At 42.7% G+C, this 13,642-nt stretch overlaps 1 protein-coding gene across 1 annotated transcript; it reads right to left on the bottom strand.

Moving 5' to 3' along the window:
• Positions 1 to 5,340: 5,340 nt before the first annotated feature.
• LOC117545051 (extracellular serine/threonine protein kinase FAM20C-like) lies at positions 5,341 to 10,673 on the bottom strand. The gene is made up of 3 exons (XM_034214701.1): positions 9,532 to 10,673; positions 8,886 to 9,061; positions 5,341 to 5,423 (listed from the first exon to the last, which is right to left on the bottom strand). Exons 1-3 carry the CDS (start codon positions 10,035 to 10,037, stop codon positions 5,341 to 5,343), a joined length of 765 nt encoding a protein of 254 aa, XP_034070592.1. The 5' UTR covers positions 10,038 to 10,673.
• Between the last annotated feature and the right edge of the window lie 2,969 nt (positions 10,674 to 13,642).

The following is a 13,642-nucleotide window of genomic DNA, read 5'->3' as shown; positions in this document are numbered from 1 at the left end:
CTTGAAGGTAAGCCTTTGAGGGTACACAATGTTATGTTTCTGGAGTGCTCCTCCCAAAGGGACTGCAGCTTTTTCAAGTATACTTTCCAGAGAACTACAGAGTCCAGACTCAAGCAGTTGTCATTTTATCAAAGCTGCTGGCAAAAATGGTTGTAATTGGTGAACCTTCTGGCAACGTAGCATCAAGTACTTATTGTAAGTCGCTTTGGATAAAAGCGTCAGCTAAATGCAATGTAATGTAAAGTAAGCAGTGAGTCCAAAGTGTACTTTTTGTTCTGCCCAGAGCTTCACCTGTCATGCAACATAGCAGTTTACCTAACCTTGTGATTGGTTGAGGTTGTCAAGGGCAAACACAGCCTGACAGGAAAAGCTAGGAACACAACTCTACTGAGAGAAATGTAACTTGTTTCATAGGTGTCCCTCAAGGATGTATTATACTGTAGGTTCTTTTTAAATGTCAATAGTAAATATGCAGATGACACAGTCATTTAAATATATTCAAATTCACCTCTTTAGTTAAATAAGTAAATATGGAGAAAAGTGCAGATTGATGACTGACTCAGGCTTGAATCGAATGAAGAGGATTTATGACATTCAACATGTTAAAAAACAAGTTGTGATTGTTTCCTATCATTATTTGAGGTAAGACAGAAATAAGAACCAGATTTCTATTTGCTTTTGTCATACTACCGTAAAGAAGTTGTATCATACTGCATTATCTGCTTTTCTCATATTTGTTTTGGCCAGTGACTTTGGCATATTCAACTTGAAAATAAGTAACACTAGCCTACACCCTACAGCGTACAGTAAGTGCACCATAAAACTAAACAATTGGTACAATTGAGAACATTCTGTTATTTTTCTACCAAAGTTTCACCTAAAGGTAGATTTTACAGGTGTAAATTGTTACTGTAAAAAATACTGTAAATTGTTTTCCAAAAGGGCTACGAGCTGTTTATTTTGGATGCTTTTGCGAAAAATAAACGTGTTTTTAGCCACAAATGTTGAGTAAATGCTCCCAACCAGACAGAGTAAAGGGTTGGTTTAGTGGAACAAAAAAAGGATTTATGGAAATGCCGCAAATTCAGGGTTATTTCAGGACCAGTCGCAGCATAACAGGAAGCAGAGGATGACGAAGATGATAATTGAGCTTAGTCACCCAACGCAGCTTTGTTCAGGTTACAATGCAGTTGTTGTGACAGAGAAAAACTGCCGTGAGGTTTTCACCTGTCTACTTAAGCAACACAGGGCAGGGCATCAGATGGGAGGTTTGCACCATCATTCAAAGCCTTTCTGATCTCACCAGACACTTGGTCTTAAACCCATTGCAAAATAAGGGTAAGAGTGGGTTTATTCCATGTCTTGAACCTAGGACCGCAGACAGTATTTCAGTAGGCTGATTCATCTGTGTGACATCATAGTGGTGTCTCAATACAGGAGAAGCTGATTCATGTTCTGTCAAGTAAACTGTGAGTATTTTACTCCATATAACTGTGTTAGGTTAGTTGAAAGCAATGATATTAAGTTGAAATACAATCATATTAGGTTCAACTTAATAGTATTGCTTTTGTGAACTAACGTAATGTGTTGACGTATAACACATTTAATTACAGCCACGTTTCCGTTTGTTCAGTGCACAGAGAAACCTGAAACAGAGGCCCAGACGAGAGCAGCTGATCATCTTCTCTCTCTTTGAGAAAAAAAGGATCAATACAGCAACCCTGTTAATGGATTCCTTCATCTGCAGCGTTCATTAAAGAACGTTTGAGAGAGAAAAACAAACAAATAGAGTTTCGAAGACAGCGGGGGGGGGGGAATGATGGAGAATACTAAGAATGAGAAAGAGACAGAGGGAGCGATAAACAGAGACAGCCGGAGCGCAGGTTTCCACAGATATGGATGGTTTGAGGGGTCGATCGTTACCCAGACACCGCCTGCCTGCCTGCCCGCCTGCCTGCCTGCCTCCAACGCCTGATTGCCTGGCACACATTTGCATTAGAGTTGAGAGGAGCCGAGCAGAAGAGCACAGCCGGAGAAGTGTTTGATCTCTCAGCCTCTGTCTGATGCACCATGTGGAAACACACCAGCACATTTGGAAACGAGGAGATGATGTTGGGTGTTAAGTGGATGTGTGTGAGAGAGAGAGAGAGAGAGAGAGAGAGAGAGAGAGAGAGAGAGAGAGAGAGAGAGAGAGAGAGAGAGAGAGAGAGAGAGAGAGAGGAGTGTGTGTGTGTGTGTGTGTGTGTGTGTGTGTGTGTGTGTGTGTGTGTGTGTGTGTGTGTGTGTGTGTGAGCATGTGTGATCTCCACGAGAGAAATGACATATGTAGCGGGAATGATACTGCAAATCTGTCAGGACCTTGATTGCAGTCCAAATGAGCACAGACGCCAGCATGGGTTGCCCTATTTTGTTAAAGTTAAGTGCATTCAAGCAGGAGCGGAATGGAAAACTCTTGCCCGGGTTTTTTTAGGATTATCAAACATCACGGCGGCTCTGAAAAACCTACAACTGTCAAGCAACAGATTTACATCCAACCCCATCACCACGCTTGCTCGGGAAATGGCATTTCACACTTCCGTCTGGGTTCACATTCGAGGCAGTGCACCGAGATAATCTGCGGATTTCAACTGTGTGCGTGTATCGATAACATTTTCTCCCCGTCTGCCTCTCTTCCTCACCCTCCTATCTCTCTTCTAGCCCTCGCTACCTCGCCTCTCCTCCCCTCCTATCTCGCACTCCACATCTCTTCCCTCCTCTCTCCGACCTGTCAGGATGATTTCAGGCTTGTTGCGTCTGGCCTGACTTAGGGTGGTAAGATTGAAGCAGTAATTACAACAGTCTCTGAATAGCTCTTCCTCCCACAGTGAAACCTCACTACCTATCATCCACAGGCTTAACCCGGCTCTCCATGCTGACATGCAGGGGCCGGACAACAGACTTGTGTTGAAAACCATTAACCCACAATTAAATTACAATCACCATAACAAAGGACGGGTGACATTTAAATCCACCAATTGAGGAGGGATTAGGAGTAAAGAGCACTTCTCTTGGGGTGTGTTATCATCTAAATATGACAGGGTGGATAAAGGAAATGTGAATTAATCAAATATTCCACGGTATCTACCAGTGGGGCACTCTTTATGACTGGGTAGACTTATCTTCTCTACAAGTTAAGCCCAAGTGTATTACAGGATGTGCCGAAGTAAGATTTGTCACAAAGGGAAAGGAGGTGTTGCTTTCACTCCTCTTCACCTCCTTATGTGAGACTTTAATGAGAAGCTGTAGTTCCCGGGTTGGATATTAAACTGGAATAGGATGAGGAGAGGAACAGAGGTGTTGGATCATGAAGCTCACACCAATTATATCTGGCGCCATTTTAGAGAACCAGCTCCAGAAAGATAATGATAACATTATGTTGCCCCAGGGTGAGCAAAAGTGATACCTGAGAGGCAGCTGCCTGTAGCCACGGCTGGGCAATAAGCCAAAAATACATACCTTAACTTGTACCTTGGACTGTTGAATTGTCCAATGTATAGAAATGCATGACAGCAGGCTGTATGTAGGGACAGTGCGGCTTTGAGCTAAATGCTGACATGCTCACAGTGACAATGCTTATCGTCTATGCCAGGGGTGCCCACACTTTTTCAGCTTGGGAGCTACTTTTAAAATGACCAAGTCAAAGTGATCTACCTACAGGGCCGCCCCTGCCCAAAGTCATGTGGCGAGGCCCTGTGTGTCACGAGCGGGGGACGACGACGACACGCTTACACTTATTGTGCCGCATTTGCGCTTCAGATGAGGAGGTGAGGCCCCCCTTATACCCTTTCTTTAGTAGAATTGTATAAATTGGAAGGCTCGCTGGTGATTTGCAGCTGGCGCATGCGTGGTGAACTGCGTGTTAGAAAATATGAGATCTCAGACTGGCTTACCTGTACGTCAATCAAGTGGCAAATGCCATAGTAAGGATTTTTTTCAAACTTATTTTTTCAATTCCATGCGATACCAACACTACCTTCGCGATCGACGTCTTGGGCCCCCCTGGTCTATGCGAATGCTAGCACGCTTAATATTACCCACGTTCAATGTCTTTAATTGTGTTGGCATATGCTCATTAACACTGATGGAAACTGAGGCATGTAGATACGCGGTTATGACCAAAATAAAGGGAAAAATTCAAATATTGACCTAATGATGAATAGCAACGTTATTACTCTATTTCATAAAAGGAAAACAAATTTGTTTACCAAATGTTATGGCAATCCAGCCTGAGGCGCTATATGCAAAGTCATGGGATCACAACTTTTTGCTGCTCTATAACAAAGAAAGACTTGCATGGTTCAGGTCTTATTTTCTTTTAATAATCTAGTCTTTCGTTTTTTGTAAAGCACTTTGAATTGCCTTGTGTTGAAAGGTGCTATATAAATAAACTTGCCTTGCCTTGCCTTGCCTAGAAGGAAGTCTGTCTAATATAACATAATTTACTCTGATTAAAGGGTTCTTTGATACGCAGTGATTGTTGCTATTGACTGACATGCAGGCTCTTAATGCACACAAACCAAAGAAAACTGTCAAACACAACCTGAAATTGAGCAAGGAACACGAGAAAAAACCCGAATGGTTTCTCAATATCGTGCAGCACTAGATCTAATAACTAAAAGTGGGCTGACCAGGGCTACCAAACGAACAATATTCACAAAACCCAAAGCTAGCATATGGCTGAAAAGTGCTACATTTAAACGGGTGAGACAAACAATTAACATTCAATACAATGTGGAAAAAGTCATGGTTCCCAAATTGGGTTTGTGCTTCATTGGGTTAAAACCAATTCAAGCTGTAGAAAGCGAGCATGCAAATCAGGTGTTGACAATAGGTATAACAACACATAAAATGGATCAGATGAATAACAAATCGGCGCCTAAGGACTTCCAACATGGCCACTAAAAGATGCACCGTGTCACCTTAAAGCCATGCGAGGTGAAACGCCTGCTCAACTTTTGGCTCTGACACAGCAGAATGATGTCAGCCTTCAGTTGAACATCAAGGTTGTGCTGAAAGGAAAGCAATTTGATATAGCCAGAGAGGAGATTGAGGAAATGAGATGGATGTTGTGAGGGGAGTGAGTGGGTGGTGGGATGCGAAAAGGAAGTCGTTGCAGGTAAAAGGCTGCATAGGTGGTGTGTTACGCTGAAATGGCACCCAAGCTTTAACAAGATACGAAAGAGATTGCTTTTTCTTAAAGAGAGTGGACTTGACACTGTTGGAGGAGGAGCGAAAGAGGACGTCGTTTAACCAGAGCAACAATGGAGATAGTGGGAAGTCTTATTTAAACAGATAGGACACTTACTTCATGGGTTTGAAGAGAGCCTGGCCGTAGTTCTGGAAGGTCATGATGAGCTTCAGCTGAGTGCCTCCAGACTTCATTGCTGTTGAAGGGAAACAGACCACACCGCCATTAACAATAGATCACCCAAACTGTGCATATTTATTATACAGTACGATCATTATTTTACCTAAGAGAATAGCTGAAGTAATGGGCTAACAGTTTGTGGTTTAACCCAAATTGACTCGCCGAAGTTTAGTTTTAAAACACACAAATTGGCAGATTTGATAAGCTAGAGAGCCAGTGGTGTTAGCTTGTTAGCCTAGCTGACCTTCAAGAATCAAGCTAGCAAAGCTAGTGATATTTTAGGTTAGCTAAATACATTTTTTGTAATCAAAATGAATAACTGAATATTATAACACACTGCCTTCAATCTTTTAACCAGTGTTCAGCTTTTGCCCAATCAATTTAGCCTTTTTTTTTATGTCATTGTACTGTAGCTATTAGCTTTGTTTAACCTCCCAAGCATCTCCGCAGTGAAAAGAACGATTAGACAACGTCAGGAAATAGAAACATTGAACAGCAGAAATTCAATCAACCCAGTGAGATTTTTTAAATAGTAATTTTTTTACATAATAATTAGAATTTATGATAATCTCTCTCTGTTTTGACAAGCTGGAACAAGTACATATTTAAAGAGCTGCCAAAACATTTTTTTATATAAATATAAAATGCAAAGCACGGTCAAAGAAAAGTATGTTCATAAGGTTCCATTACTTCATCTAAACTGATTAACAAGTAACAAGAACAGACATTATGTCCATACACAAATTTGAATTTATTATGTTTATTTTAACTAAATGCAGTATTGACTGACATTGATTTCACATTTCAGATGTCATAGCACGCCCAAAGGTTGAAACATTTCCTGTGCGGTGTTGGTGAAGCACACTGTTGTGTATGTGCACTTGTGTGTAGATGTGTTTGTGAGTTTTAGTGTGTGTTGTAGCGCTGATGTTACAGTGTTTGTTTGATAGGAAGAGAGCGTGAGGGGGTGAAGGACGCTCACTGTACCTCTGCTGTTTACTCTTTTCTCTGTGTATTCTCCGGAGGGTCCAACTCAATCTCCCTCTGTCCCTTTGTGTTCCTACTCATCCGTCTATCCTTCCTGTTTTCTCCCTTTTTGTACGTTATAATGCACTCTAAAAGCACTCATGGGGCTGGGGACGGGATTTCTCAGGGCTGAAATACAGCGAAATTCTCAAAAAAAGGGGAGAGCAGCAGCTGTTCTCTTTTTCAGCTGATCGATCGAAAGCCAAAGAGCAAGCCTCTCAATCAATGTTCTCATTCATTTTTACATATGGGAATCACGAGGACAAGAAACATTTTCACAGAGAGAGAAATTACAAGAGGAAAGATCAATGTCCGTCTCGCCTCACCTGCTTCTGTGCGAAGAGATTTCCCTGCGGATGTTTGGAGGGACTTTAAATAAAGGCAAATATAACTAACAGACAGAAGCTGTGTACATGAACCATGCAAATAACATAATGCAATAAGGAAACTGTATTTGACAAAACATGATTACCTTCGTCCCAACAAAGTTACATATAATGTGTAATCACATCATATCTGCTGCTTTTGCACGCTATGTCCTTATTGATGAACGCTGCTGAGGTTAGAGCGTATAATACTTTGGAGCACTCCTATCCTTGAGTTTAGATAATAACCGACTGCTTTTGGCTTCTATTGGTATTCTGCCCCAGGCCTGTGTTAAAGCTCTATAATTACTGAGCCACCATGTATTTAGCTGGCTAGAGACGCTGAGAAATGCTTCCTCTATCCACCCAGCCCGACAGACAGAAAGCAGGAGGGAGAAAATCGGGGAACAAATTGAGTATAAACAAGAAATGAAGGAAGGAAATTCTTCATTGAGTAACAACGCTGGGGTGCTAGTTTTAAAAACAGCGTATCAACTCCCGGATAAGTATTTGGCGAACAGTTTTGTCATTTGGCAGATGAACCTGAAATCTGCAATCACTTTTCAAAGCTGAGCGCAAGATAGAGCGACCTTGAGTCGACAAGCACTCTTGGAATGTGGGAGCTGCACTGAACAAAAATAGGAATACAATCTCTCTTGGAATAGGAAAAAAAACATTCCTTATAACTGCCACAGTGTGGTTTATTCAGCTCTGTCAGGTATCTGTGTGCAGCGCAGGCTTTCTGCAGAGAGCTGTTTTCACCGTGCACTTGTCAATCAAACGATAAAGCCACAGCGTTTGATTCGGATCAAACCTCGATGGGTAGCTGTGTGATTTGCAAGGAGACCGGGTGTTCTGATATATTCTGCTGTGACGTGTTGTCGTGGGGATACATGAGAGGAGATTGTGGTGTTGTATTATTCTCTCAGCCAGTTGTAAGACATGAGAAGGGAGCAGGCAGAGCACATTCACAATCAGATTGTCGTACAATAGCCTGCAGCTGACTTCCATCTTTATGCATACTTTCGTGTGTGTGTGTATAGTGTATGTGTTCACGTGTTCAGTGCCTGTTACATTAGAGGTACTTGTTCCCCTCTGGCTGTCTTTCGATTTACATTAAAGGTGGGGTAGGTAAGTTTGAGAAACCGGCTCGAGATACACTTTTTGTTATATTCCATGGAATGCTCTTAACATCCCGATAGCAATGAATATCTGAAGTGCTTTGACAAAAAATCCATAAAAAAAAGTCATCTGTGGAAGCCGTGGCGCTGTAAAAAGCTCGACCAATCATCTGAGCCGGCCCGGCTAAAGTAGCTGGATGGCCTACCTGCCTGTCAGCCTTCCATCTGTGCACAAACTTATCTCGTTCCCTCATTGGTCATGTGCGCGTTCCTGTGTGTTGGAGGAGGGGCTCTGTAAGGAAGTAGCAGACTTCTTCCGGCTGTGTATTTTTAAATTCTAGCGCACTCGAGCTGGTTTCTCCAAAATGACCTACCCCACCTTTAAGTGTTGACTGATCATTTTGGAAACTGTTTGTAACATGTGGGCACTGTCCCCTAATGAAAACTAATGGATATTGGCTATGCTGCACTTTTTGCTCTACAGATATTTAGATTTGACCTGAAATGTCATATAAATTACAACAAGGCTGAGATTCAGTCAAACAGACAACACTGCTGACATTCTCATATCTTTACACTTTGACCTCTGTGCAGCAAACAGACACACCTAGCGACTGGATAACCAAAACGACACATCCATGAGCAAAACCAATATCTGTGTCCTTCAGTAGACCTTGATCAAGAGACTGAAATACTTAGTAGCTTAAAACCTAAACGAAGATCTTAATTCTATCATCTTAATACCTCTTAACACCCAGAAATGTACACCATGACAACTGAAAAGCAGTGCAAACTCATCTCTGCAGTATCAGCTTGGTGTCTTCAGAGTCAAGTGTAATTTTGACCCTCCATCTGCACTGAAGCCCTCCTGCTGCTAACTGCTGTTTGCCATCCAGTAATCCCCCCCCCCCCACCCTCCTCCTCCTCCTCCTCCTCCTCCTCCTCCCTCTGTTTCTTATGACTCACCAACGCTGGTGATCTTCTGGCTGACCAGGTCCTTTAGGAGAGCGTCGATGACCGGGTTGTGCCTGGAGTACAGCTCGTATCGGTTAATCCCAATGTGGAAGCGGAGCCAGTTGGGGTAGGAGTCGGACGCCAGCTCCCCTGTTGGGCTGAACTCCTCCTGGTTGCCTTCAGTATTCCTGGGTGAGGAGAGGATATGGAGAAATGGGAATGTGACTTTTTTCTGTAAACTGGGGCTGTCCTCGACTCATAAAACTATGATGTTGTCATAGGAGTGTTTGTCAAAAAGTATATTAGGTGATTTAAACAACAGCTATGAGTTTTCCCCAGAACAATCCAGCAGAAAGCACCACTTAAAATCTTGTGTTTACCAAGTCAATAAATGGCTTGGAAATAAGCAATTCAGAGGGGGAAAAAGCTTAAAAGATGACTCATCGTCTCAAGAATTCTCAGTCAAAACGACCAATTAGAGGAGGCAGCATAATGTAAACAGTGACAGGTGTTGTGCAACATATGCACAATTACATTACTGTGATTGCACAGAACTAAACATAAGCCTATAAATGTGTGATTACATTCCCAAATTTGTATTTAAACTTTGCATTAGAGTTGATTATGATAAGACTTTAAAACGCTTCTTTTTTTTTACCATGCCTGATCCTCTGCAGCTTTGGGATCAAATCTGAGGTCCGTGTTGACGTTGAACAGCGTGTCCTCGTCGGTCAGAGTTGGCGGGGATCTTTTATATAAGGGGTGGTCGAAGAGAGCCGACAACCTTGAACCCCTCACCGGCATGTTTTTGTTTACGTCCTGGATGAAATGTCTCTTTCTGTCTGCGCGTTGCCCGAGATGCTCCAGCCTCCTGAGAGCCTGCGTTTTGTCTCCTGTGGCCGGGATCCTTTCCAGGGAGTGGGAGGAAACATTGGAGCTGGGCTCGTTGCTGAAGTCCTGGAGGATCCGCAGCGTGTGCTTGTTAGGCCAGCCCTGTTTCCCCCAGTTCTGAGGCTCCTCGCTCGGCGTGTGGGAGCACGAACAGCCGTTGTTCCCGTGCCTCTCCAGCTTTGGTAACAAGTCTATCATTATGTGCATGGAGCACGCAATCAGGAACACCATAAGGATCAAAACCCGGAATTTGCGCAGGAGGATCATCTTCATGGTCTCCCTTTTGAGCAGATGTGAATATTTACTGCAAATTATGAGCACGCAGATGAACAGGCTCACTACATCGCTGATTATGTTTATTAGACTGGACGCTAATCTAATGAAATACACACTAAACAGGTAGGAGACATCTTCGCTTGCCGTCTTCAGTAGAGGATTCAGTGTTCAGCCTTTTTATATTTTTTCAACATCTGAGTCCTGCTTTAGTGCGCGCAGGAGATTTCAGAAGCGCAAAATCATCCGCGAGCGCCCAGGTAAAACGCGGTGAGTCGGTTCAGACCAACGGTGGATGTGCGCAAACCACATCATCTATACTGCGCAGATCTCCACCAAATACCTCACAAGGAATACAGAGTAAGTTACTCCAAAAGCAGGATCCGTGTCGTAGAGTGTGCACCATCCAACCTCGATCAGCTGGGGAAAGCGTTCGGGAAGTGCAAACTCTTTACATTTTAAATGCTCTTCGGGAAAGTCCCCGCAAAAGTAGTCTGTGCTCTCATCCACCTCGCCGATCCAGCATGCGTAATATCTCTGTCACGTCGACTTATCACCCGAGCCGATACGGAATAAACTGCACAGGTAGCAGATCCTCCCGTAGGGCACGGCAGGAGTTACAGCGTGTGTGCATCTGGGGTGGGTGTGTTAAATATGATGATGAAGCTAGGACTAGATCCAGCCTTTTGCGTAGCGTCACTGTGCGCAGATTGGCTGAACGGAGAGAGAGAGAGAGAGAGAGAGAGAGAGAGAGAGAGAGAGAGAGAGAGAGAGAGAGAGAGAGAGAGATAGAGAGAGAGAGGAGAGAGAGAGAGAGAGAGAGCGAGAGAGAGAGAGAGAGAGAGAGAGAGAGAGAGCTAGAGAGAGAGAGAGAGAGAGAGAGAGAGAGATAACTGCTCGTCCTCCCTGCACATCCCGGCTAAGCAAGAAGAGGGCGTCTTTCCACTGGCCAACATTCAGTGGTGTAAAGTAACGAAGTAGATTTACTCAAGCACTGTACTACAGTACCATTTTGAGTGGGCTTTACTTGAGTATTTCGATTTTTTGCTGCTTTTTACTTCTACCCCACTACATTTGAGAGGTATACAGTGTACTCTACTCCACTACATTTGTTTTACAACTTTAGTTACTTTGCAGATTTGGATGAATGATGTGAAATATAACCAAGTGTTAAATCAGACTTTAGTTCCACCTGGAGTAATCCACCAGCTACCCTGCAGTATACAAAGTCATTCAAACTAGCTGCACCTTTACCAGCTTTGAGAACACTTTAATGATCAATCATTATAAAACATATCATATATATTATTCTGAAATGGACCAATCTGCACAATGGTTACTTTTACTTTTGTTATTTTAAGTATATTTATATGCCAATGCTTTTGTACTTAGTAACATTTTGAATGCAGGACTTGTAACAGAGTATTCCTACACTCTGGTACTTCTACTTTTTCTTAAGTACAGGATCTGAGTACTCCTCCCGCCTCTGCCAATGTTCCGCCTGACTTTACACACTCAGCAGCCAAGCGGTTTTATTTTTTCAATCCTGAAATTAATCTCCTGGAATCCCTCTGAAATGTCTCCTCGGAGACGGCAGTCAATCCATCGATGATACATTAGACAGGCCTATTAGAGCGCTCATCAGTCTGAGGATCCAGTTCCATCCTGCACTGCTGCCACTCAGCGCCAATCGCATCTTCAATAATGTTTAAAGGCTGCATGAAATGAAAACCACAAGGCATCTTTCAGCGCTGCGCTTTCCAAAAGAGAACAAATAAACTGACTTTACTCTTTTCTGCTGTGTTGCCCTCTGACCTGCCCACCACACGAAGCACATAACCTGCCATAAAAGCAAGAAATATTCAGTCAGGCACTTTTTTTTAACTGCTAATTGGCACAGCATAATGTCTGCCTGCACCCATGCTTCCCGGTGGTTGTAAATATGCAGGAGAGACAGGGTAATAAACTGCTTGCATTACATAGTATGGCGTATATATGCAGGAGTAAGTGATCATGCTGTCTGTGATTACCTCCTTAGATTAGTTTATAATTCTAATACAGAAAAAAGAGAGGAGAGCGGCTTAAGATAGGCGATGTGCGGGATTTACCCAGTGGAACAAAACATTAGTTTGTGAATGTTAATGAAGCTGATATAGAGGTAAAATTAAAAACAGCAGCATAGACGTAGAGGGGGGGGGGGGGGGGTCGGTGAGCCGGAGGTGATTGTTCTACTGCAGGATAAAATATGAATTAATCTCTATTTGTATAGCACTTTTCATACACCAGGCAGGTGCAGCTCAAAGTGCTTTCTCAACATCACAAATTAAAACACAAAACAAGAAATTAATTTCAGGTTGAACGTTAAAACCTTTTTACACACATGCGGCATAAAAGCCCAATGTAACAGTTCAAGGGACACAAGGAGGTAAAAGGTGGGATAATACAAATAAACTACAATCAAATAAATAAGAATCCCTCTCTGTAAAATAAAAGGAAGGCATAAGTTATCATGAATAAATTAAATATTTAAACCTATAAAATAATAAGAAAACAAGTAATAAATAATGAGAATAATAAAGGTTATATTTAAAGGGGATGTCGTTAATAAATCTATAGAATAAATAGATACAAATAAATCAATAATAAAGTTTAAAAGACCAATTAAAAGGAGATAATAAAAAGCTAATCCTTTAAAAATGTCCGCTGAGTTATCCTCTCTGATGTATTGTAAGGTGTCACTCACTCCACGGTCAATAAATTCAGCTCCACTCCATTGTCTATTGTGTTAGACATACAGTAGAGGAAGCGTTGATGTGTTTCCCCCTAAATGTTTGGAGGGTTTAGTGACTGCTGACATTTCAGGGCCCTTTAACAGTGACTAATTCCCAACAAAGCAAAAGGTCCATCAGATCGCCTCCTCTGGTGTTTGATGTCAGTGATAGTGTGAAGACAAAGTGATGCTTGTTGGCTGTCCAGATCTCACGCCAGCCACTGTAGCCCTCGGCCCGACTCTAGCCTGAGGTGAAACAAGCTGGGATGAATGTGTATTGATGTCAGTCAGACATGGATCACAGCAGTCGATGGGTCAACGGCTCCTCACAAGCTCTGCCTTGTGCAATTGTAGCCGGGATTGTTCAGCTCTGACAGGATTCTCGCTTAGCTATTTTTTGTTTCGTTTTTGAACTCTCATTTTATACGCTGTCAAATGACATTAGCGCTTCGGATGGGCTAATAGGAGTGGACTGTTGTGAGATGACAATTTTCAACTCCAAATGAATAATCTCACCCTATTACTGGGCACGGCACAATGACAAAGCGCAGTGCAAGATAACCACACACAAAAGGATCTAGGTTTCCCAGTGTCCTATTCCCTCCTTTGTGCACAACTTGATATTTTCTATGACCAAGCCTTTTTTTTTTCTTCTCACAATGCTCCTTCTGATCACAATCTGTTACATAACCGGCTGATTGAGAAACACCATCCTACCGTCTCCCATGTGACAGCAGTATTAAAAGCACCTAGACGTTGCACTGACAAGATCAGGAAGAGGAGGAGGAAGAGGAGGGCAGGGCATGCAAACAGATAGCTGACTACAGCACAGGTC

The sequence above is a fragment of the Gymnodraco acuticeps genome, unplaced genomic scaffold (genome assembly GCF_902827175.1).
Source record: "Gymnodraco acuticeps unplaced genomic scaffold, fGymAcu1.1, whole genome shotgun sequence".
Lineage (NCBI taxonomy): Eukaryota > Metazoa > Chordata > Actinopteri > Perciformes > Bathydraconidae > Gymnodraco > Gymnodraco acuticeps.
The sequence above is the reverse complement of the archived record's forward strand: the minus strand, read 5'-3'. Positions and strand labels throughout refer to the sequence as shown.